This window comes from Chiloscyllium plagiosum, unplaced genomic scaffold (assembly GCF_037043375.1).
Source record: "Chiloscyllium plagiosum isolate Xiang-an unplaced genomic scaffold, Cpla_swu_hap1 HiC_scaffold_13, whole genome shotgun sequence".
Taxonomy (NCBI): domain Eukaryota; kingdom Metazoa; phylum Chordata; class Chondrichthyes; order Orectolobiformes; family Hemiscylliidae; genus Chiloscyllium; species Chiloscyllium plagiosum.
This window is the reverse complement of record NW_028270151.1, coordinates 73,875,320-73,900,083: the sequence shown is the minus strand read 5'-3', so window position 1 is coordinate 73,900,083 and position 24,764 is coordinate 73,875,320. Positions and strand designations below refer to the sequence as shown.

Here is a 24,764-nt window from a genome sequence, read left to right as displayed (position 1 = left end):
TGTTTTTCTCTCCTGTTATCTAAGTTGTTAGTAAATGCAGTGACTAGTTGACACCTCAGCACAGGTCCCTATGAGGTATCATAAGTCACATCCAGCTAATGAGTATTTTTTTATTTATGCCTATTGTTTCTCCTGCTGCTCAGTAAAATTCCTCATCAATCATTTTCTTTATTTCATGGGCTTAAGCTTCAACTAACAGTATCTTTATCAAATATGTTCTGGAATTTTGTTAGAAACAGCATTGATTGCCATTCCTTGTCTCGATTACTTAAGACACTTTTTAAAAAAAAAAGAATCAGATTCACGAGACTTGACCTACCTTTTAGATATACATGTCTGGTCGCAGATCAGCTGAAAATATTCAGTGTTCATCCATTGTACACTTAATTATAGATGCAATTGATTTCCTGACAATGGATTTTAGGTGAACTTGCCAATGGTTCCTTGATTTCCCACTCTTACGCTTGATACTGAAGTGAAATATAGTTTTTAAAGTTTATGGTTTCTGAATCGAGAAAACTCTGAGGATTATAGTTGGGGTATCAGCCATGTTTTCATCCAGTTCTTCAGAAGACCTGAAATAAAAACCTACTTTCTCTGGGTTTGTCACACTTTAGTGCCATTATTTTGTTTAGCAATGGTATTTTGATTGCATTAATTTTGGTGAATGCTTGTTCCTAATTCAATGCTACTTTTCTTGGAATTTTTGGCACACTGACCTCTTTATCGTAATTAGTAATTATTCGATATGTCTGCTAAGAACATTTTCTTCATTGACAATGTCACTGGTATTGTGTTTTTTAAATGCTGTTGCTCCTGTCCACCCTCTGTTTCCTACGGTTTTGGAAATATTTTTCGTGTTGAGTTTGCTTTCCCTTGTAATTTTCATTTTCCCTTTTGTAGCTGTTACTTATTTTGTCAACTTCTGCCATACTTTGTATCCTTTCCCTTTACAAGGATCTGTGCTTTTTTTTTGACTTTTGTGTGTTTTTTTTACTTTTCATGTTGTCTCTTTAATCATTCAAGATTTCCTTTTGGCAGGAGAGCTCTTGACCCTTCAGCATGTAAACTGTTACTGTATCATGTTAAATTCTTTTTTGAACATCCACTACAGTTCTTCTGTCATTGTACCCATCAGCAAATTCCCTTAGCCCCAGAAATAAATACAGAAATTCTGCAGGTGCTGGTAATGTGTAGAGACAGAAACAAAGTTAACGTTTTGTGTCATATCGGACTTGCTTTTTCCATAGACATGCTGAGTTTCTCCAGCATTTTGTTTGCTTTGGATTTCCAGCATCAGTATTTTGCTTTTAGCCCTCACCTCTACCCTTTTTTTTTAACATTGTCTTACAGGCTCTGAACTAAATGCCACTGTGATAAATGAAAATGATCCTGTTGATGAAGTCCAAGGTTTCCTCTTCGGAAAGCTGAAGTAAGAATCTGCTTAAAGAAATTGGGTTGCTATGAAATTTGCCTCAAACCATTTGCCCATATTCTAACAAGTAGTTTGATGATCTTCAAAGAAATAAGGCACATTTATGTGTAAATGTCAGTTAAGGAATTTTATTTTAGTGGCACTTGTTACCTTAAGATTTATTTTACTTTAAAGTGGTTCACCTGCACAGATTGCCTGCACAAAGCTAGCTGGTAGTCTAAATATTAAGCTACAAAATCAAACTGTTTCAAGTGAAGTAGAGATTATAGGTATCTCCCTATAGAGAAAATAATGCACAAAATACACTGATAATTAGTTCCTCTACAAATGTGAACAGAATCAATATCTGGTTATGATCAAACTGGAAATTATATAGCTAAGTAGCGATCAATGTTAGCCAGCAATTTCATCCCATTTCAACCTTGGGAATACCAATTATGGCACACACTGAATCCAGTCAAATAATACAGACGGAAAGATGAGGTTAATCTATTTTCTGTATTAAGAGTTGAAAATAATATTTTTGACAACTTTGGAACTTTCTTGTGCTTACCTTTAACCTCTTGTCAGTTGAGGTTGATATAAATTATTTTTACATTTTGGGAAGTGGAAGTTCCCAAGCGTTAACGCATAATTATTACTATATATTAAAATTGTATAGAAGTATTGATCCCTTTTTAAAGGTTACACTCAAAGGTATTGTGTTTATGAACAGTGGTATAAAGAAGAACTTCAATAATTATTGGATTCAGTACCGAGGGCTACCTTTCTGATTCAGTATGTGGATGTACCTACTAGGGACGCAAAAAACTTGACCTACTCTTGGGAAATAAGGCAGGGCAGGTGACTGAGGTGTCAGTGGGGGAGCACTTTGGGGCCACTAGTTTTAAAATAGTGATGGAAAAGGATAGACCAGATTTAAAAGTTGAAGTTCTAAACTGGAGGAAGGCCAATTTTGACAGTATCAGGCAAGACCTTTCAAAAGCTGATTGGGCACAGATGTTTGCAGGCAAAGGTACGGCTGGAAACCGTACCTTCAGAATGGGAAGCCTTCAGAAATGAGATAACAAGAGTCCAGAGAAAGTATATTCCTGTTAGGGTGAAAGGAAAGGCTGGTAGGTATAGGGAATGCTGGATGACTAAAGAAATTGAGGGTTTGGTTAAGAACAAAAAGGAAGCATATGTCAGGTAAAGACAGGATAGATCGAGTGAATCCTAAGAAGAGTATAAAGGCAGTAGGAGTATACTTAAGAGGGAAATCAGGAGGGCAAAAAAGGGACATGAGATAGCTTTGGCAAATAGAGTTAAGGAGAATCCAAAGGGTTTTTACAAATACATTAAGGACAAAAGGGTAACGAGGGAGAGAATAGGGCCCCTTAAAAATGGGGGAGATACTAAACAAGTATTTTGCATCAGTATTTACTGTGGAAAAGGACATGGAGGATATAGAATGTAGGGAAATAGATGGTGACATCTTGAAAAATGTTCATATTACAGAGGAGGAAGTGCTGGATGTCTTGAAACATGTAAAGGTGGATAAATTCCCAGGACCTGATCAGGTGTACCCTAGACCTCTGTGGGAAGCTAGGGAAGTGATTGGTGGACCTCTGATTGAGATATTTGTATCATCGATAGTCACAGGTGAGGTGCCAGAAGACTGGAGGTTGGCTAACGTGGTGCCACTGTTTAAGAAAGGTGGTAAGGACAAGCCAGGGAACTATAGACCAGTGAGCCTGACGTCAGTGGTAGGCAAGTTGTTGGAGGGAATCTTGAGGGACTGGATGTACAAGTATTTAGAAAGGCAAGGACTGATTTGGGATAGTCAGCATGGGAAATCATACCTCACAAATTTTATTAAGTTTTTTGAAGAAGTAACAAAGAGGATTGATGAGGGCAGAGCAGTAGATGTGATCTATATGAACTTCAGTAAGGTGTTCAACAAGGCTCCCCATGGGAGACTGATGAGCAAGGTTAGATCTCACGGAATACAAGGAGAACTAGCCATTTGGATACAAAACTAGCTCAAAGGTAGAAGACAGAGGGTGGTGGAGGGTTATTTTTCAGACTACAGACCTGTGACCAGTGGAGTGCCACAAGGATCGCTCTGGGTCCACTACTTTTTGTCATTTACATAAATAATTTGGATGGAAGCATAAGAGGTACAGTTAGTAAGTTTGCTGATGACACCAAAATTGGAGGTGTAGTCGACAGTGAAGAAGGTTACCTCAGATTACAATGGGTTCTTGATCAGATGGGCCAATGGGCTGAGAAGTGGCAGGAGGAGTTTAATTTAGATAAATGTGATGTGCTGTATTTTGGGAAAGCAAATCTTAGCAGGACTTATTCATTTAATGGTAAGGACCTCAGGAGTGCAGGTTCATAGCTCCTTGAAAGTGGTGTCGCATGTAGATAGGGTAATGAAGAAGGCGTTTGGTATGCTTTCTTTTATTGGTCAGAGTATTGAGTACAGGAGTTGGGTGATCCTGTTGCGGCTGTGCAGGGCATTGGTTAGACCACTGTAGGAATATTGCATGCAGTTCTGGTCTCCTTCCTATTGGAAAGATGTCGTGAAACTTGAAAGGGTTCATAAAAGATTTACAAGGATGTTGCCAGGGTTGGAGTATTTGATCTATCGGGAGAGGTTGAATAGGCTGGGGCTGTTTTCCCTGGAGCATCAGAGGCTGAGGGGTGACCTCATAGAGGTTTACAAATCATGAGGGGTATGGATAGGATAAATAGACAAAGTCTTTTCCTTGGGGTTGGGGTGTCCATAACTAGAGGACATAGGTTTAGGGTGAGTGGGGAAAGATATAAAAGAGACCTAAGAGGCAACGTTTTCACACAGAGGATGGTACATGTATGGAGTGAGCTGCCAGAGGAAGTGGTGGAGGCTGGTACAGTTGCAACATTTAAAAGGCATCTGGGTGGTAATAGGACTAGGAAGGGTTTGGAGGGATATGGGCTGGGTGCTGGCAGGTGGGACTAGATTGGATTGGGATATCTGGTCGGCATGAACAGGTTGGACTGAGGGGTCTGTTTCCATGCTGTACATTTGTGACTCTATGACCTGAAGTACAGTGAAGTTTTGCAACTTTGTGCCACTGTCTTATTGGTAAATTTCTTTTATAGTAATTGCAGTTTTGCTTCTTTCTTGGTAGACAGCTGTATCCTGAGATCAAGGAGCAACTCCAGGAACTGAGGAAGCACCTGATTGAAAGCACAAATGAGATGGCACCTCTCAAAGTCTGGCAGCTGCAAGGTGAGCTGAGAGCAATGTTGTCAGATTTTGAGCTGTCATAAAATTGTCAGTGTCTCCTGGAAACAACTTGTTCATTTAATTATGAAGCTTGTACACATTCTTAAATTGTGTGATGCAAACACCAGTTTATTTTCAAAGAACATGTTGATGTAGGCAATTGAAACCACAAAATCAGGTCCTCATTGTTATATGATGCTCACCACAGCGCATCATTGTATAAGATCCATCTGATTAAAATATTAAAATATGAAAGATAGCTACTAAATTAGTCTGGAGCAGTGTCTTTTAGAGCAGTAAGACTGCTATTTTTAGTAGATTTTTGAGGTGCAAAGATGGCCTTTAGACAAGTTTCTGATATCGACACTGGTTCTAATGTAATAAGCGTTTTGTCGGGTTCCAAGCAATCGATTGTGATTGGGGACTCTCCAGTCAGAGGCATAGAAAACGTTTCTGAGGCCAGCAGCGAAAAATCAGAATGGTGTGTTGCCTCCTTGGTGCCAGGATCAAAGATATCTCAGAGAGGGTGCAGAATATTCTCATAGGAGAGTGGGACCAGCAGGAGGTCATTGTACGCATTGGAACTAACGACATAGGAAGGGAAAAGGTTGAGATTCTGAAGGGAGAATATAGAAAGTTAGGTAGGAGTTTAAAAAGGAGATCCTCGAGGGTTGTAATATCTGGATTACTTCCAGTGCAATGGGATAGTGAGGGTAGGAATACGAGGATAGAGCAGATGAATGCGTGGCTGGCGGGGGGGGGGAAGGGTTTACATTTCTGGATCATTGGAATCTCTTCTGGGTTAGAAGTGACCTGTGTAAGAAGGACAGATAGCACGAGAATTGGAAGGGGACTAATAAACTGGCAGGAAGATTTGCAAGAGCTGCTTGGGAGGATTTAAACGAATAATGTAGGAGGGTGGGACTCAGAGGCATGACACCTCAACTGCAATATTCAATGCTCTGACCAATAAAGGAAAGAATACCAAACATCTTCACTATCCTATCTACCTGCTCCATGGTCTCTTTGTTCAGCAACACTCCCTAGGACCTTACCATTAAGTGTATAAGTCCTACTCTAATTTGCTGTTCAAAAATGTAGCACCTCCACAGTTATCTAAATTTAAACACCATCTTCCACTCCGCAGCCCATTGGCACATCTAATCAAGATCCTGTTGTACACTGAGGTAACCTGCTTCGTTGTCCTCTACACCTCCAATTTTGGTGTCATCTGCAAACTTAACAACTATACCTCCTATGTTCACATCCATATCATTTATATAAATGACGAAAAGTAGTGAACCCAACACCGATCCTTGTGGCACTCCACTGGTCACAGGACTCCAGTTTGAAAAGCAACCCTCCACCACCACCCTCTGTCTCTTACCTTTGAACCAGTTCTGTCTCCAAATGGCTAGTTCTCCCTGTATTCCATGAGATCTAACCTCGCTAACCAATCTTCCATGAGTAACCTTGTCAAACGCCTTACAGAGGTGCATATAGATCATATCTACCACTCTGTCCTCATCAATCCTCTTTGTTGCTTCTTCAAAAAAACTTAATCAAGTTCGTGAGACATGATTTCCCATGCACAAAGTCATGCTAACTCTCCCTAATCAGTGCTTGCCTTTCCAATTGCCTGTAAATCCTGTTCCTTAGCATTCTCTCCAACACGTTACCCACCACCGACGTCATTCTCACTGGTCTATATTTACCTGTCTTTTCCTTACCACCTTTCTTAAATAGTGGCACCACAGTAGCCAATCTCCAGTCTTCCGGCACCTCTCCCGTGACTATCGATGATACAAATATCTCAGCAAGGGGCCCACCAATCACTTCCCTAGCATCGCACAGAGTTTCTAGGGTACACCAGATCAGGTCCTGGGGACTTATCCATTTTTATACATTTCAAGACATCCAGCAACAACACCTCTGTAGTATGGACATTTTTCAAGATGTCACCATCTATTTCCCCACATTCTATATCTTCCATGTCCTTTTCCATAGTAAACACTGATGCAAAATCTTCATTTAGTATCTTTCCCATCGCCTGCGGCTCCACACAAAGGCTGCCTTGCTGATCTTTGAGGGGCCCTATTCTCTCCCTAGTTACCCTTTTACCCTTAATCATAAAATCCCTTTGCATTCTCCTTAACTCTATTTGCCAAAGTTATTGCATGTCCCCTTTTTGCCCTCCTGATTTCCCTCTTAAGTGTGCTCCTACTGCACTGTCTATGCCTGACATATGCTTCCTTTTTCTTAACCAAAACTCAATTTCTCTAGTCATCAAGCATTCCCTACACCTACCAGCCTTTCCTTTTCACCCTAACAGGAATATACTATCTTTGGATTCTTTTTATCTCATTTTTGAAGTCTTCCCATTTTCCAGCCGTCCCTTTACCCACGAACATCTGCCATTAATCAACTTTTGAAAGTTCTTGTCTAATACTGTCAAAATTGGCCTTTCTCCAATTTAGAACTTCAACTTTTATATCTGGTCTATCCTTTTTCATCACTATTTTCAAACTAATAGAATTATGGTCGCTGGCCCCAAAGTTCTCCCCTACTGACACCTCGGTCACCTGCCCTGCCTTACATTTTGCACCTTCTCTAGTCGATACCTCCACATACTGAATCAGAAAATTTCCTTGTACACACTTAACAAATTCCTCTCCATCTAAACCCTTAACACTATGGCAGTCACAGTCTATGTTTGAAAATTTAAAATCCCCTGTCATAACTACCCTATTACTCTTACAGATAACTGAAATCTCCTTACAAATTTGTTTCTCAATTTTCTGTTGACTAGTAGGACGTCTATTATACAATCCCAATAAGGTGATCATCCCTTTCTTATTTTTCAGTTCCACCCAAATAGCTTCCCTAGATGTATTCCAAGGAAAATCCTCGCTAAATGTACCAGTAATGCCATCCCTTATAAAATACGCCACTCCCCCTCCTCTCTTGCCCCGCCTTTCTATCCTTCCTATAGTATTGGTATCCTGGAACATTAAGCTGCCAGTCCTGTCCATCCCTGAGCCACGTTTCTATAATTGCTTTGATCTTCCAGTCCATGTTGCTCACCATATCCCCAGTTCATCTGCCTTCCCTGTTCGGCCTCTAGTTAGTAATGCAGTCTAATTTATCAGTCCTAACTTGTTCTCTACTTTGTCCTCCCTGCCCTGACTGTGTGTTTGTTTGACTCACACTGCTTTTCCCAACTGTACCAGTCTCAGATTCATCTCTTTCTTCACTATTTCCCTGGGTTCCGCCCCCCCCCCCCCCCAACATCTGTCCCCCACCTTTCTAGTTTAAATCCTCCCAAGCAGCTCCAACAAATCTCCCTGCCAATGTATTAGTCCCCTTCCAATTCAGGTGCAATCTGTCCTCTTTGTGCAGGTCACTTCTACCCAGAAGAGTTTCCAAGATCCAGAAATTTGAATCCTTCTCCCCTGCACCAGCTCCTCAGCCACGCATTCATCTGCTCCATCTTCCAATTCCTAACCCCACGAGCTTGTAGCACTGGAATTAATCCAGATATTACTAACATCGAGGATGTCCTTTTAAAATTCCTGCCTAACTTTTTATATTCTCCCTTCAGAATCTCATCCTTTCTCTTCCAATGTCGTTAGTTCCAATGTGTACAATGATCTCCTGCTGGTCTCCCCTTTGAGAATATTCTACCCTCTCTGAGATATTTTTCATCCTGGCGTCAGCAAGGCAATACACCATTCTGATTTTTCGCTGCTGACCGCAGAAGCATCTGTCTGTGCCTCTGACTGGAGAGTCCCCTACCACAATCGATCACTTGGAACCTGACCTACCCCTCATTACTTTAGAGCCAGTATTGATACCAGAATCTTGGCTGTTTGCGATATGTTCTCCTTAGAGTCTATCTCCCCCTCCATTTTCTAAAACAAGATAATTGTTTGAGATGAGAATAGCCACAGGAGACTCCTACACTACCTACCTCCCTTCCTACCTTTCCTGGAGTCAACCCATCTACCTGAATGTGTCTGCGGCTTTTCTCCCTTCCTGTAACTGCTATCCATCACACCCCTTAGTTCTTGTAAATTTCTCATTGCCTCTAACAGCCGCTCCAACCAATCCATCTAATTTGATAGGATTCGCAACCAAAGACACTTCCTGCAGACATAATCATCAGTAACTTGGAAATTCTCCTTAAACTCCCACATCTGACAGGAAGAGCATATCATTCTACTAAAGGCCATCCTTGCTCCTTCACAATCTACAGACCCAGAAAATAGAACCCCTTTTTTTTTGCTCTAAAAAGTGTTCCAGGCTAACTTATTACTTACGATTTATATTTTAAAAATTTAATGAAGAAACAGATCTCAATAAAATATAAAATCAAGAAAGAACCATCTGTACTCACTACTGTAGACTTGCAGCAAGGTTCTACTTTTAAAAACTATGCACTTATCTGTTCCTGTGCTGAGCTCTCCCACACGGGTTCCTCCAACGTCAACTGTGAATTTCGCTGTTTGTTAATTTTTACGAGACGCACACTCATATCCAGAGATACATGAACTCAAACAGCAATGGCAGTAACTGCCTTGTCTCAGAGAAAAAAAAAAATACAAGGAAGTTGCCAGGATTGAAGGATTTGAGCTATACGAAGAGGCTGATTAGGCTGGGGCTTTTTTTTCTGGAGCATCGGAGGCTGAGGGATGATCTTATAGAAGTTTATAAAATCATGAGAGGCATGGATTGGGTAAATAGACAAGGTCTTTTCCTTGGGTTGGGAGAGTCCAGAACTAGAGAGCGTAGGTTTATGGTGAGCGGGGAAAGATTTAAAAGGGACCTAAGGGCTAACTTTTTGACCGTAAAGGGTAGTGCGTGCATTGAATGAGCTGTCAGAGGAAATGGTGGAGGCTGGTACAATTACAGCACTTAAAAGGCATCTGGATGGGTATATGAATAGGAACGGTTTAGAAGGGTATGGGCCAAGTGCTGGCAAATGGGGCTAGATTAATTTTGGATATCTGGTTGGCATGGATGAACCAGAGTTGGACTGAAGGGTCTGTTTCTGTGTTGTACATCTCTATACTTTATGAAGGAACAGAAAATCTGTTTCCTGGTAGGGATCTACAGTGTTATTGTCCTAGTTAAATGACCTGATGGTCTTAACCAGAACAAAGTCTTATTAAAATATGATAGCAACTGGGTATAAATTACATTTGTATGATACGCGTAACTAAGAAGACTGAGGGAGACCTTGATGTTCGATCTTACTACTTGAAGGTCCAAAGCTGTTTACTGAGTGCTGCTTAATGCACTCCTCTTTAAGAACCTTACACCGTTATACAAAATTGATGTTTTGATGACCCCAATCACTATTGTGATTAATACTATTGGAAGGATAAAGTTAGAAGTCACACGGCACCAGGTTATAGTTCAACAGATTTATTTGGAAGCACCATCTTTCGAAGCACGGCTCCTTCATCAGGTCTATAATCTGGTTTTGTGTGATTTTTAACTTTGTTCACCCCAGTCCAACTCTGGCACCTCCAAGTCATTACGAAGATATTCATTTTGTCACACGCTTGTCATTCTTGCTGCACGTTCTCATTCCCCCACCCCATTGTAATAATTCACATTGGCTTGCAATTCCTTTAAAGCTCCCTTTTTTAGTTTTGAGAACGACAGATGGGTTACATAGAACCCCTACAGTGTGGAAACAAGTCATTTGGCCCAACAAGTCCACATTGACACTCCAAAGAGTGACCCACGCAAACCCATTACCTTACCCTATAATTACCCTTGACTAATGCACCTAACCTACACATTCCTGAACACTATGGCCAGTTTTAAGCATGGCCAATTCACCCAACCTGCACATCTTTGGATTGTGGGAGGAAACCGGAGCACCCAGAGGAAAGCCATGCAGACACTGGGATTATGTGCAAACTCCACACAGACAGGTTGGAATTGAACCTGGCACTGTGAAGCAGCAGTGCTAACCACTGAGTCACCATCTGCTTAGTTGCTCTGATGGAACTGACGGTGTTGACCATTTGCCTTCTACAAGTACTAGGTGATGACCTCAGTTTGACAAACGTGGAATGTTAAACTGTGAGAGATGAGAGCAGATGACAACAGTGGGGTTTGTTTTTACAGACCTATACTTAGATTGACTGACTTCAATGACTGTTGAATTTATTTTGATCACCTGAAGATTATAGTATTATGCGTCCTCATACAATGCAATTCACTCCTGGGATTAAAAAAGTGCATTCCAAGTCTATTGAATGACCAGGAACATAGGCAATTGGATCAAGTCATTTCAGATTTAAATCTGCTTAAGTCTGTTTCTCAACTAAGCAGCTGTCTTTTTAAAGTTCATTTTCACCAAGTACTTGACGAATGGAACAAAAATGAAGGATACTTCTGACTGAATTGTGTTGCGTATTGTGCCCGGCAAGAATTTTCATAACAGTAAAGCATTTCTGCTTTGCTTTTTTAATGGAAAAATGGAGGCCATGCAAGTTACTAAAGAAATGCTTCAGCTATGTGCTCCTCAGAAAATTAATGTTTTTTTTAAAAGAAGAATTCCTGCAGCATATCTTGTAAGTGGCCTGCTTTTACTATCTCCATATGCTTCTTCCGTTTGCTTATGGACAGGCATGAAGCTGAATTCTACAATGATGGAACAATTTTAAACTGATGTTGAGGCAAGGAAAATGGAAATGAGGACACTGTTACTAGCTTCAAACGATTAACTTATTAAATGACTACAGAGATGCCAGAATCCCGTTATAAAGTCACCCTTTATTTATTAGTGCACAGTACACTTGCTATAGCCAGCCAGCTCACAGTCATTCCCCTAAATAGAGGAGATTTTAAAGCTCCTGGTTTTATATATAATATTTTTTGAGGAGATTCTTATCTCCTGGTTATATTGGTCAGCCTAGGCTTTCCTGATTTGCCCATGTTAATAACCCCAATCAAGAACCTTGCGGTCAACAAGGTCCATCTCATCCCAATCACTATAATTGAGAAGAACATTTCAAAGAAGATAGTAAATAGATTTAGCTTAAAGCCAGTATATTTTACAAATTTGTTTACTGGATGACTCAGAATTATCTGCCAAAAGGGAGGAAGTGCAATAGTTTGTGCAAGCAGAATATCCCCTTTTAATTTGAGGTTGACTTTGGTTTACCCAAGCAATCAATTTATTTCAAGAATGATTTGCATTTATCAACACCTTTTTCATGATCTCTGGAGCAGCCACATACATACTATGGTTAGAAGTGCAGGTCAGAGGCTAGGAATTCTGTGGAGATTAGCCCCTGTCTTCTCAGTGCCTGTCCATCATCTACAAGGCACAAGTCGGGGATATGCTGGAGTACTCTCCAGTTGTCTGCATTTTGCAATTCAAACAATCTAGCAGCTCAGCACCACCCAGGGAAAAAAAACAACTCGCATGATTGGCAGTCCATACACCACCTTCAATGTTCACCCCCTTCACTGTCACATTGTGCAGCAATGTGTACATCTACAAAATGGGTTAAGGCAATTCACCCAGGATCCTCTGACAACATGCCCTCTGCCACCTAGAAAACCAAGCAACAGTTGGATGGGGGCATAATTACCTGCAAGTTTAAGGTGCATACCATCTTGACTTGGGAATACCTCACTGTCATAATCCTCAAAGTCCCTTCCTAATCTTACAGTTACACCCAAGGACTGCAGCGGTGCAAGAAAACAACTTGCCAACACCATATTGAGACCCATTTGCCTTAGGCAGTAATGGCTGGCAAAGGTGATGAAACTCAATCTTGTGAAGAAACTTTTTAAAATGAATCTGTTGAAATGATGGAGAGCAAGGCAGGACCCTACTCATTGAGGTGTGTGTGGGATTAAAAATTCCACTGGTTTAAAAACGTCTGTTAATTCCTCATGTAGGCCAACTTTGGTTGAGAGAATAACTGGATGACTGGCTCACCAGCCACTTCCTGTCACAGAAAAGAGATTTGCTTTTGCCCTTCCCCTATAGGTCAGATTTAATGGTTTGCATAATCTAGTCTCATTAATTTGAAACAAAAAGCCCCAAGAGGTGTGACTGGAGAACATAGCAGAACTGATATTTACTGTTTTCATTTAAAAAGAAAATGTAGATTTGAAACAAATTCCTTGAACTCTAAGTCATGTGTGAAAAAGTGCTTTTGATATCAGTCCTAAATTAATTGTTTACCAGTTTGGACCTTTACTACCTTGTCTGACTTTCACTGTTTCATTTGCAATAATGTTGTGAATTTATCTTTTCCATTTCCTTAACTATCTTAAATAACATTCTGCTTCTTCAATCCAGGCCGAAGATTTTAAGGTGCTATGCAGCTTCTAGCCATTAATTCCTTGAATAGTAATGAAGTTTTTATGTCTGTTTATTTTGACAGATCTAAGCTTCCAAGCTGCTGCTCGAATCTTGGCTGCACCTACAGATGATGCTTTGATAGTTATGCGTGATTTGAGCCAGAATTTTCCCACTAAGGCCAGGTATTATGATAGATCATTATTTATTGATGTAATCCGCATTTATCTAATATTGATAAAATTATATTTACCCTTAATTATTTTGCTCTAAAATAATGGTGGGACCAGTGGTGCTCACTATTTATGTGCATATTGAGTTGCAACTTCCACTGAATGCAAATGCACAGTGAAGCTCAGAAATGTGGAAATTGATGTTCGAGGTATTTCCTGTGAAAATAGAACTTTGTGCCCTTCTCCTTGGAAAGAGTTCAGAGGCAGCCAGATGTTACAGTGGGCTGTGAGAAAGGCCTGCCTTTGTTCACTGGCACTTTAAGAAAAGAAAGCCCACATACCAAACCATGCCAATATGTCTTCCCACTCTCATCACCCTTTGTATCCTTTGCGCCAACTTGTCAAATCATAACGAGCCGTTCCTCTGATCACCACCACCTTTTGCTCTTATAGTGTCTGTACCAAATCACTTGGTACTCCACATGGTAAGTCCTCAGAAGTCATGTTGAATTTAAAGAAAGTTTGTAACTGTACATTGCTTTTAAAGAAAGAGATGTTCATTGATAACAAATGCAGTTCCTACATTTAACTCCTTTTAATCACTTATAAACCCTAACATATCTGTTCATCATCCGATTTCAAAGATTTCGTAAGGATTTAGAGCTGTCAATCAAGCTGAATTGACAAGCACCCAATTGTGATCATAATAGGTTGTGAAATCCATCATATAGCACTAATCTCTGTATGACAACCCTTGGATATGTGTCAACAGACTGAGTGAGACAGAAAGTACTGATTTTTTAAAAAACTCGCTTCAGATATTTTGCTCAATCAAATGTTTAAAGAACAGGAGAGTTAAATGTGTTAATAGCTCCCTTGATGATTCCATTGCCACATGTAAGCCTACTTGCAAAAGGGATTATCTGTTTCCCAAAGGTTTTCATGGATCTCTCCCAAAGGGTATCCTACCTTGCAAGTGATTCTGGTCGGTCTACACTACAGAACTTGCCAGCAAAAATGGATCTGGCTAAAGGCATCTGGGCTGGAACATGTGCAGTTGTCTGTGTGAACTGTGGGTGTGTGAAGTGCAAGCCACTTCCTTTTCCAAACTGTGAAAATTGCATGGACTGAGTTCAAAGGGTGAGATTTCTGGATTCTGTCCTTTGGCACAATTTTAGGTTCTGACCCTAAGCATGCTTTTAATGATGTCGATAAGCTTTAATTATTACCATACCATCTTGCTGCTACTGAAAGTTAGCTTCTATTTCCCTTGTTCCAGTTTTTAGCTATTATTAGAGATTTAATTATTTATGTTAGCTCTTCTCTTAAGATTAATTTTTGTATCAGACTTTGCATTAAATTATGTATTCTAACTGATACTTCCTGATTAAAATGCTGCACCTCCATTTAATAATTCTGTTTGCTTGAGGGGATTTTGTTTCTTGTCCTGTTATTTCATGTCCTAGATCGTTGCATAGAAGTTAATTGTGTGTCCCTCAAATATTTACTTGATAATTAAAACAGCATGGAAAGTCTAAAGGACTTTTTCACTGATCATAATTTTCAAGGTATATTTAATTTGATCGTATTCAGAGTTCATGTTGTATGAGTGCAAGAGTCATAAGAACATAAGAACAGGAATAGGCCATTCAGCCCCTTGAGTCTGTTCCACCATTCAATGAGATCTGGGCTAATCTGTAGCCTAACTCTATATATCTGTCTTTTCAGTCTCATATGTGGGAGTTTATCAAATACCTTCTGAAAGTCCAGAAACCAGCATCCATAGACATTCCTCTGTCCATGACCTTAGTCACCTCCTCAAAAGATTCTCTAAGGTTTGTCAGGTATAACTTATCTGTCATGAATCCATGCTGGTTTTCCCTGATTGACTGAAAATTTTCAAATTACCGCATACTTGACTATAGATTACGACAATTTCCCCACCATAAATGTTGGGTGAACTGGTCTGAAATTCCCTGGTTTTCCTCTTCTGCCCTTAAAAACCATCATGACATGAGACATTGGAAGAGTAGCATAGAGTTTGTTTCCTCTGGAAATAGATATTCCATGATTCATTTGGTGACATTCTCATTGTTGGAGTTCACAGGAATAAATATTTAATCCTTGGTCTGGATTATTAGAGGCTATGAAAAGTTACTAAGTGCATTAAACTGAATATAGAAAAAAATACAGTTCATAAATTGTTAATTGAGAATCTAATAGATCCCGTTTGTTATCTAAAAATCCATGATTAATTGAGTTTCTCAATTACAGAATTAATGTTCAATGCTTTCTGTTTTTCTAATACACAGGTCCATAACCAGAACTGTTGTGAACTCTGATATGAGGAGGGAAATAGAAGAACATCAACAAGTAAGTGTGCATTTAATATTCTGTCATTCTGCTCCAAATAATTGCTATTGTAGACTGAAAAACAGAGTTCTTCTGAATACGACGCTCTTTTGTGAGAATTCTGAAGTAGCTTGAATTGATGCTTTTTGTTGTTTAAATTTTATGCTTTTTCTTTTGAAACATTTTTGTAGTGCTTCCAGTGTGCCTGAAAGTGGGGTTGAGTTACCGGCTGGTCAGTAAGAATCTTTAGTCTAGTATAGCTGCTCTGGTTTCTCCATTCATCCATGTGTTTCTATATCCCTGCTTCCCAGACCGACACACTTAGCCCTCTGCCCATGTGGAGTAACAAGCTGGTGTGTGTATTTTTTTTCCTTATCGTTGGACATTGGCAAATTACAGAAACAGTGGAGGGATTGAATGCATTCAGAACATGAGCAAGTGATAAAGTTAAATTGCTTTTTCTGTTATTATGGAATAGGAACTACAAATGCTGCTGATGTGGCCATCATTTCAATGCTGATTTAAAATTGCATTTATTTGTCACCATCCCCACTTAAGGAAGTGAGTATTTAATTGTGCTTTTGTTCCAAAGGCAACCATTCATTTTGTACAATTAATGATTGTGTTTAAACATTTAACTGTCGAGGCATGACAGTTGATGAGTTGATTAATAATCAGGACCCTGAATAATTCAAAAAAATTTCCTCCTCCCTATCTCTCACTGAGGGCTGGTAATGCTTATCTCACCATCCAAAATCCTTCTTTGCTCAGGGTCAGCAAACAGCAGAGTGGGTAGCTCACTGGGTATGCTTCAACTTGCATCTTGCAAAAACAAATCAGTGAATTAGGGGATTAAAATAGAAATTTTATGCTGAATGAGGAGGAATTGCATGAAACATTTTTGGTAGTCATTCTTTACTTTTACTTTCAGACCTTCAAAGAAAACTTTGGCCTTCATCCAGGTGACTCTGCACTTTTCATCAATGGCCTTAGTATTGATCTTGATGTGCAAGATATCTTCAGGTATGAGAAGCCAGTCTATTACAACATATGCAAATAAATTAAAACACACATACAAATTGTAGAAATTAGGCAGCGTCAGTTTCTTATCAAAGTTCATTGTTCTGTCTTAATGTGTTTGCCAGTGTTCTGGACTTACTGCGCAATGAAGCCCGTCTCATGGAAGGTCTGCATGATCTGGGAATTCAGGGGGATGAACTGCATGAATTACTGAAGTTAAATGTACAGCCAGCAGATTCTGATTATGGTGTAGAGATTCGCAACCCAGCTATCTATGTAAGTTTGATTATCCTGTATCCTTGGCATTGTTATTTATTATTCAAACGAGGCTGTTTGCTGAAGACAGACCATCAAGTTTGCTTGCTATTCAATGAGATCATGGCTGATCTGACAATCCTCGACTCCACTTTCCTGCCTTATTCCCATAATAAAGAACAAAGGAAATTTACAGACCAGGAACAGGCCCTTTGGCCCTCCGATCCAAATGTACTGTCTCAACCTGTGGTCCAATTCCTAAGCATTTGTATCCCTCTGCTCCCCACCTACTCATGCATCTGTGCATACGCATCTTAAATGAATCTACCGTGCCTGCCTCTACTACCTCTGCCAGCAACGTGTTCCAAACGCCCACCACTCTGTGTGAAGTACTTGCCACGTGTATCCCCCTTAAACTTTCTACCTCTCACCTTGAAAGCATGATCTCTCAATATTGAATCCTTCACCCTGGGAAAAAGCTTGTCTATACCCTTCATGATTTTGTAAACCTCAATCAGGTCCCCCCTCAATCTCCTTTTTTCAAGTGAAAATAAACCTAACCTACTCAACCTCTTTTCATAGCTAGCACCTTCCATGCCAGGCAACATCCTCATAAACCTTCTCTGCACCCTTTCCAAAGCGTCCACATCCTTTTGATAATGTGGTGACCAGAACTATACACAGTATTCTAAATGCAGCCAAACCAATGTCTTGTACAATTTTAACATGACTTGCCAGCTCTTATACTCAATACCCTGTCCAATGAAGGCAAGCATACTATATGCCTTCTTGACCACTCTATCCACTTGTGCAGCAAACTTCAGGGTACAATGGACCTGCACTCCCAGATCTCTCTGCCCATCAACTTTTCCTAAGACTCTTCCATTCATTGTATAATTTGCTCTAGAATTAGACTTGCTAAATGCAACACCTCTCATTTGTCTGGATTGAAAGCCACCTGCCACTTTTCGCCCAACTGTCCAGTCTATCTATATTCTCCTGTATTCTCTGACAGTCCGTTATGCTTTCTGCTACTCCACCAGTCTTTGTGTCATCTGAAAACTTGCTGATCATACCAACAGTACCCTCTTCTAGATCATTTATGTATATTATGAACAACAGTGGCCCCAACACTGACCCCTGTGGAACACCACTGGTCATCTTTATCCATTTCGAGAAACTCCCTTCAGCTACTACTCTCTGTCTCCTGTTGCTCAACCAGTTCTTTATCCACTTAGCTAGAACACCCTGCACACCATGTGACTTCACTTTCTCCATTAGTCTACAATGGGGAACCTTTGATACCGTTACGATTAAACATCTGTCAGCCTCCACCTTGTAAATAACTTAACCCACAGTCCTCTGTGATAAAGTATTCCATGGGATGACCACTGAAACAACTGCACAGAGGTCATTATCCCATCACTAAGTCACCCTTTCTTTACTTGTGCACAGTACAAGCTAGCTCAGAGTCAATCCCCTGAATAGCAATACCTCCCGATTTTTTGTTTTGTTCTATTTCCACTGAAACAAAAGCCACCAGCCCATTTGCCTTCCCTTTTATCCTGTGAACTTGGATGTCAGCTTTATGTGAGACGTGCATGAGGACCACCAAATCCCTGTAGTGCTGCAGGCTTCTACAATCTTTCTCCAATTAAAAAGTATTCAGCTTTTCTACTCTTTCTGACCAAGTGCATAAACTCATATTTTCTTACATCATGCTCTGTCTGCAAGTTTTTGCCCACTGAATTTATCTGTCTATGTCCCCCGGTAGCCTCTCTGTATCATCCTCACTGTTTGTCTTCCCTCCTATTTTTGTGTCATCTGTTAACTTGGCAATATTACACTAAAAGACTGAAGCGACTGGGCTTGTATACCCTTGAGTTTAGAAGACTGAGAGGGGATTTGATTGAGACGTATAAGATTATGAAAGGACACTCTGGCAGCAGGAAACATGTTTCCGCTTATGGGTAAGTGCCGAACCAGAGGGCATAGCTTAAAAATATGGGGTAGACCATTTAGGACAGAGGTGAGGAGAAACTTCTTCACCCAGAGAGTGGTGGCTGTGTGGAATGCTCTGCCCAGAGGGCAGTGGAGGCCCAGTCTCTGGATTCATTTAAGAAAGAGTTGGATAGAGCTCTCAAAGATAGTGGAATCAAGGGTTATGGAGATAAGGCAGGAACAGGATACTGATTAGGAATGATCAGCCATGATCATGTTGAATGGCGGTGCAGGCTCGAAGGGCTGAATGGCCTACTCCTGCACCTATTGTCTATTGTCTCTATTGGGGAGAAAGTGTGGGCTGCAGATGCTGGAGATCAGAGCTGAAAATGTGTTGCTGGAAAAGCGCAGCAGGTCAGGCAGCATCCAAGGAACAGGAGAATCGACGTTTCGGGCATAAGCCCTTCTTCAGGATTCCTGAAGAAGGGCTTATGCCCAAAACGTCAATTCTCCTGTTCCTTGGATGCTGCCTGACCTGCTGCGCTTTTCCAGCAACACATTTTCAGCTATTGTCTCTATTGTCTATTGTCTCTATTACATTTATTTTCTTCATCCAAGTCATTAATATGTATTATTTCTGTGTTTACTGAATTCTTCAGTTACAATGCTGCCTAGATTGTCATCTATTCCACCAAATTTAGTTACATATTCTTAAAGACAGGGTGTTGTTGTTAGGGCTCCTCGTGTGAAGGTATTAAATGGAACTTTGCTCACTGAAACACTTTTATTCACAATTTCAACAATGCCCTCTTAACATCAAATCTTGAACTTTGAGTACTAACTCGTTCCAACAGCACAAGAACCATTTTAAGTGAAGTAAAGCCAATGTTTTGTTCCAGCATGCATCAGCTTTACCTGCATTTATTACAACAAATGTTTTATTAACTGACATCTATGGGACCAGGAGTATGCTAGTTGATCAACCAGATCAATCTCTTGATCAAGAGTTATAATTCAGGGAGTATACACATCACTGTTATACTTTATTTACAGCATAAATCACTAAAATGATAATGCAACATTGCCCAAATAAAACTTACCAGCAGAGAGCCTTCTTCCTCACACCCTCAACTGGCTATTTGGACATTACCGTGGTTGTGGTATTAGTGTAAACTTGGCAGTATTTTAGGTATATAATTTTTTCTGGTTTATCGAGCATGTCAGTTCAGATGGTACCAGTTAAAACAAAGCTTGCTGCACTTAAATTCGAACACCTGGGCACAGTATCAGCATGGTATTGAAGTAACAGCGTGTCAGTTAAAAACCAAAACAATGTCAACATTACCCCTTGTTTTTAATGAATATACTTTAAATGCTGCTAACTTAATTGTGTATGGCATTGTAGATGTAGATTATAATAAGTATTTCTTTCAAAACAGTGGATCAATAATCTGGAGATAGATAGCAAATACAACAGCTGGCCTTCTAATGTGCAGGAACTTCTGAGACCCACGTTTCTTGGAGTTATCCGGCAGATTCGGAAAAACTTCCACAACTTTGTGAGTAAAATGAAAATGGTTTAGTTACAAAATGGACACAGGTATTAATTTTATATGCTACAGTAATGTTACTTATGTGAGTAGGAAGATGAAAATTTGTTTCCTAAAAACAATTTTGAAAGCATGTGAATTAATCAGCAGGAAAGCTGAGCTCTTCAATCTGGACTGTTTAATGAAGTTTCTGCTGATAAATAACTGGTGCTGGAATGGTTTTTTTCCATTGTTGGTCTTGCTGGGCATGATTTGCTGAAGGATAAAAATTGCTTTAACCTCGTACAAAGTTAAAGCTTAACAATACAGTACACCTTCTACTTTTATTCATTGTTTTCTGCCATCTCATTCCAAACGTCCTTTTGTTTTCTGCAAGGGAGAAGTTGTATCAAGTTAGACTGTATCTGCGGTCCATGTTCATGTTCATAGCAGATTTCAGTGGGCTTGTATGTTCTTCCTTTGTGACATTTTGCAATCATTAGAACTGAGAGATTAATCAGCCCTGACTGTTGGGGAGGCCTGTAGCTAGGTGCTAATAGTAAAACAAAGATGTCACACACTGCCTTTCTAATATGTTCATGCTCCAGTTTCCATGGCACTCATTTTTAAAGCAACTTGTTTTGACAGAAGTAACACAAAGGAAATATTCCAATTCAAGTTCTTTCAGAAAAAAATATTTAAATGGATCCAAATGCCTGCAGTGGTATACCTAACAAGATTTCTACTACACGAAATACAGTAGTGTCCAGTATAATGTGTTAGTATTCAAAGAACTTTGGTTTTGTAACATTATTAGATTCTTTTCAATTATGATGCTGAGATCCCATTTGTTCCTCTGAATTATTGGCACTTTCAAGAGGCAAGTCCCTGACATTTGTACTTCTGAGCAACAATATGTGCTCAAGCTAATTTTGTTTAATTTTAGGTGCTTATTGTTGATCCAACTGATGAAAGCACACCTGAGTTGCTGAAAACGGCAGAAATGTTTTATATGAATGACATCCCCCTCAGGTATCTTTTCCATTGATTCATTCATTAATATTCATGTATATTTCTGATATTTTAAAGATGTTGTTCATGCTGAATAAAACTGTTTCGTTTTCAACTTAAGATTTACCATCTTCTCTGCCACCTCTGAATAATTTTGTATTTACTTTTGAGCAAATATCGTTTACTATTAAAATCCACAGCAAGGCCTAAACCAATAGCAATAACAAAAGTAATACCCACTTTCACGAATGGATACATTTTCACAACCAAGCTCAAATAAGTTCTTTGCTTTTTCAGTAGCCTCTTCAAGCGAGGCAACAACTTATTCACAGAACCAAATCACTAAATACGAAAATAATGTCAAAGCCAAGTAAAAGTCATTCATGAAATAAATCAATTTACTCCCCATATCTACAAAGCAGGACTTGTAAGTCTAATGAAGGAGCAAGGTGACCGTAAAAGCTTTTGAAGATGATAGTACTGTTTCAGAGTCCATGTTTTCATAATATATCTGAATAAGTTGATTTTTAAAAAAATGAAATGAAAGAAAAGTCATTTTGGACTCAAAACATCAACTCTGTTTAAAAGGATGTTAACATTCGTGGACATTAGTGTAGAATCTCTTAACTGGCACCAAGGTATGCTAGTTTCACTGGAATGTGCCTTATCGCTTGTATGATTGAAGATCTGGACTGTATGGTAAAACACAATGAATTAATGAATTATGAAAAAGTAAATGTGATTTTTGCACATTTTTCTTTAAAATAAATTCAATGTGCATTTATCAGTACAATTGCACTTTCCTTGGAAGTACAGCAAGAAGGACGCCGCTTAAACCATTGTGCTTCTGCTAAATCGTAGATAAAACTATCCAATAAAGCCCATTACTCAGATCATGCTGGATGGTCTGGAAATATTTTCCCTTTAAGTATTGATCATAATCTGTCTCGAATTTTATTGGTGAACTTGTTTCCATCGCCTTTCAAGCGCTGAACCTCGGATCTAAAGAACTTGCTATGTTTAAAAGTTCCCTCCTGTTGTTTCTGGTTCATTTACCAGTTGCATTAAATTAATGTTCTTTGGTTACTGATCATTCTGCCATTGCAAACAGTTTCTCTTAGCCATTCACTATTTTATCTCTATTAAATCTCACCACTTTATTCTCCGAGGAGAACCAATTAAGTTTCTCCAGTTTGTTCACACATCTGAAGTCCCCCATTCTGGGTCCTTTTTCAACCAATCTCTTCTACAATCATTTCTAAGACACTGACAGCTAAAGTGTGGTTATCAGATTTGATCACTGTTCTACTTGAGGCCTAATAGATATTTAATATATTCACTATCTTCTTACAAAGTACTAGTGTCCCTGCCCGTGGACCAGAGGTCCCACTTGCCATGGAGATAAATCAACCTAATCAGACATGTTACGATATAAAAGAAAATTAAATGGAAGACAAGTTTTTTTTACTCAAAACATCAACTCTATTTCTCTTTCCACAGATGCTGTCAGACCTGCCAGGTTTCTCAGCACATTTTAGTTAGTGCAGGTTCCTTGCTGGTGTAATTTATTCCTCCAGTACCAAACCAAAAGTCCCATTTGCTTTTTTAGCACCCTTCTCAACATGTCTTCCACCATTTTAGCATTTGTTTACATACCAGGCCTTGCCATTCCTGCACCTCTTTTAATACTTCAATATTTATTCCGTATTGCCTTTTCTCATGCTTCATGGCAAAATGTATCACTTCTTGTTTAGTTACAATAACTGTCATCTGCCACCTATTTGCTCATTTTTGTCAATCTGTCTACTTTTTCTCAAGTCAGAGGCGCAATGGTCTCAATACTGATGTATGGGGAGCATCACTGTGTGTCTCCCCTTCTAGTCTGGAAAGGCTGTGGTTCATCACTACTTTCACCTTTCTGCCCATTAATCAGTACTGCACTCATGCTGCCTCTGTCTCTTTATTCCCATGCGTCTTAATTTTGAATAACTGCCCCTAGTATGTGTTGCTTTGCCAAACATCTTTTGGAAGTCCATATATTACATCAACCATACTACACTAGTGAATGGGCGGCACGGTGGCACAGTCGTTAGCACTGCTGCCTCACAGCGCCAGAGACCTGGGTTCAATTCCCGCTTCAGGCGACTCTCTGTGTGGAATTTGCACATTCTCCCCGTGTCTGCGTGGGTTTCCTCCGGGTGCTCCGGTTTCCTCCCACATTCCAAAAAGCAGGTTAGGTGAATTGGCCATGCTAAATTGCCCGTAGTGTTAGATATATTAGTCAGAGGGGAAATGGGTCTGGGTGGGTTGCGCTTCGGCGGGTCAGTGTGGACTTGTTGGGCCGAAGGGCCTGTTTCCACGCTGTAGGGAATCTAATCTAATCTACATCTCACGAATCTTGTTCTTCATTTCATAAAAGAACACAAGAAATGATTCATAGCTGTTTTTCATTTCTCAGACAATACTTTTCCATTGCCTTTTGTTCTATGGTTTGTTTCCAAAAGCATCCCCAACATTGATGGTAGGTGGACTGGCTTTAGTTTACATATTTTCACTTCTCCCCTTTTTAACATTTGTGTTTATGGACAGGAATTTCCCCTGGGCTTCAGGATACCTCTGTGCTGTTCAAATGAATGTCGGAAGCCCTCACTGTGTGGGGAACAGTCACTCATCTCTGATTTCTTTCCTGAACTGACCAATTAGTGGATCACCAACCTCTATGGGCTTTTGAAGCTCCGTATCATTGCAAATAAATGAGGAAGGTATTGTTCCATGATGGAAGTGCCTCCTCTCCAACTTTTTAAATGTAAAATAAAAGTATGCCTTTGTCCTCAGCAACTGGACCATCATTATGGATTGGGGAAATGTTGGGAAAGCACTCCCCAGGGAGGTAAGAGGGGCCTCTGTGTTTTCTGAATGTTGGACTCTCAGTCTGCAGGGAGGAGACAGTCACAGCCAGCTGGTCCAGGAGAACTCCTGTTGGCTTTCCACATTAGACCTTAATAAATCCTTTTGGTTTGATTTAATTTGATTAGGTAACTGGCATGCCACCCGGCAGTGTGGAATTTCAATATCCAATGCCATCTATACCCAAAAATTCAACCCAATGTTATTTAATTTTCATACCAAAAGGAATGTCAGTGGGATGAACTATCAAATGTAATTTTTATTCAAAGATGATTTCAACAATGACTGTATGATTTTATTTTTCGTAACAGGATTGGCTTGGTATTTGTGGTTGATGATTCGGATGAGGCTGATGGTCTAAAAGATCCCGGCGTTGCGCTCTTCAGAGCATTTAACTTTGTTGCTGATGAATTGGATAATATGAAAGCCTTCCAGACAATCATTTCGGTATGATAGCCTAGCACACAGGAATGAGTGTTCAAATTCCAGTTTTCTTTTTGCTCATTATCTTCCTTCCTTGTCAAAGGTACTACTTCATGTAGGAGTAAAA

The 24,764-nt window shown here is 39.8% G+C and overlaps 1 protein-coding gene across 2 annotated transcripts in view; it reads left to right on the top strand.

Moving 5' to 3' along the window:
* Window positions 1-24,764, top strand: part of uggt1 (UDP-glucose glycoprotein glucosyltransferase 1) — a 143,844-nt gene that overhangs the window by 31,397 nt on the left and 87,683 nt on the right. For both annotated transcript variants that reach the window (XM_043701925.2, XM_043701924.2), the window contains exons 8-16: window positions 1,354-1,432; window positions 4,594-4,694; window positions 13,112-13,211; window positions 15,512-15,572; window positions 16,483-16,574; window positions 16,697-16,847; window positions 20,207-20,326; window positions 21,243-21,328; window positions 24,526-24,661. In XM_043701925.2, the coding sequence (XP_043557860.2) occupies window positions 1,354-1,432; window positions 4,594-4,694; window positions 13,112-13,211; window positions 15,512-15,572; window positions 16,483-16,574; window positions 16,697-16,847; window positions 20,207-20,326; window positions 21,243-21,328; window positions 24,526-24,661 (926 nt within the window). The remainder of the gene's footprint in view (window positions 1-1,353; window positions 1,433-4,593; window positions 4,695-13,111; window positions 13,212-15,511; window positions 15,573-16,482; window positions 16,575-16,696; window positions 16,848-20,206; window positions 20,327-21,242; window positions 21,329-24,525; window positions 24,662-24,764) is intronic.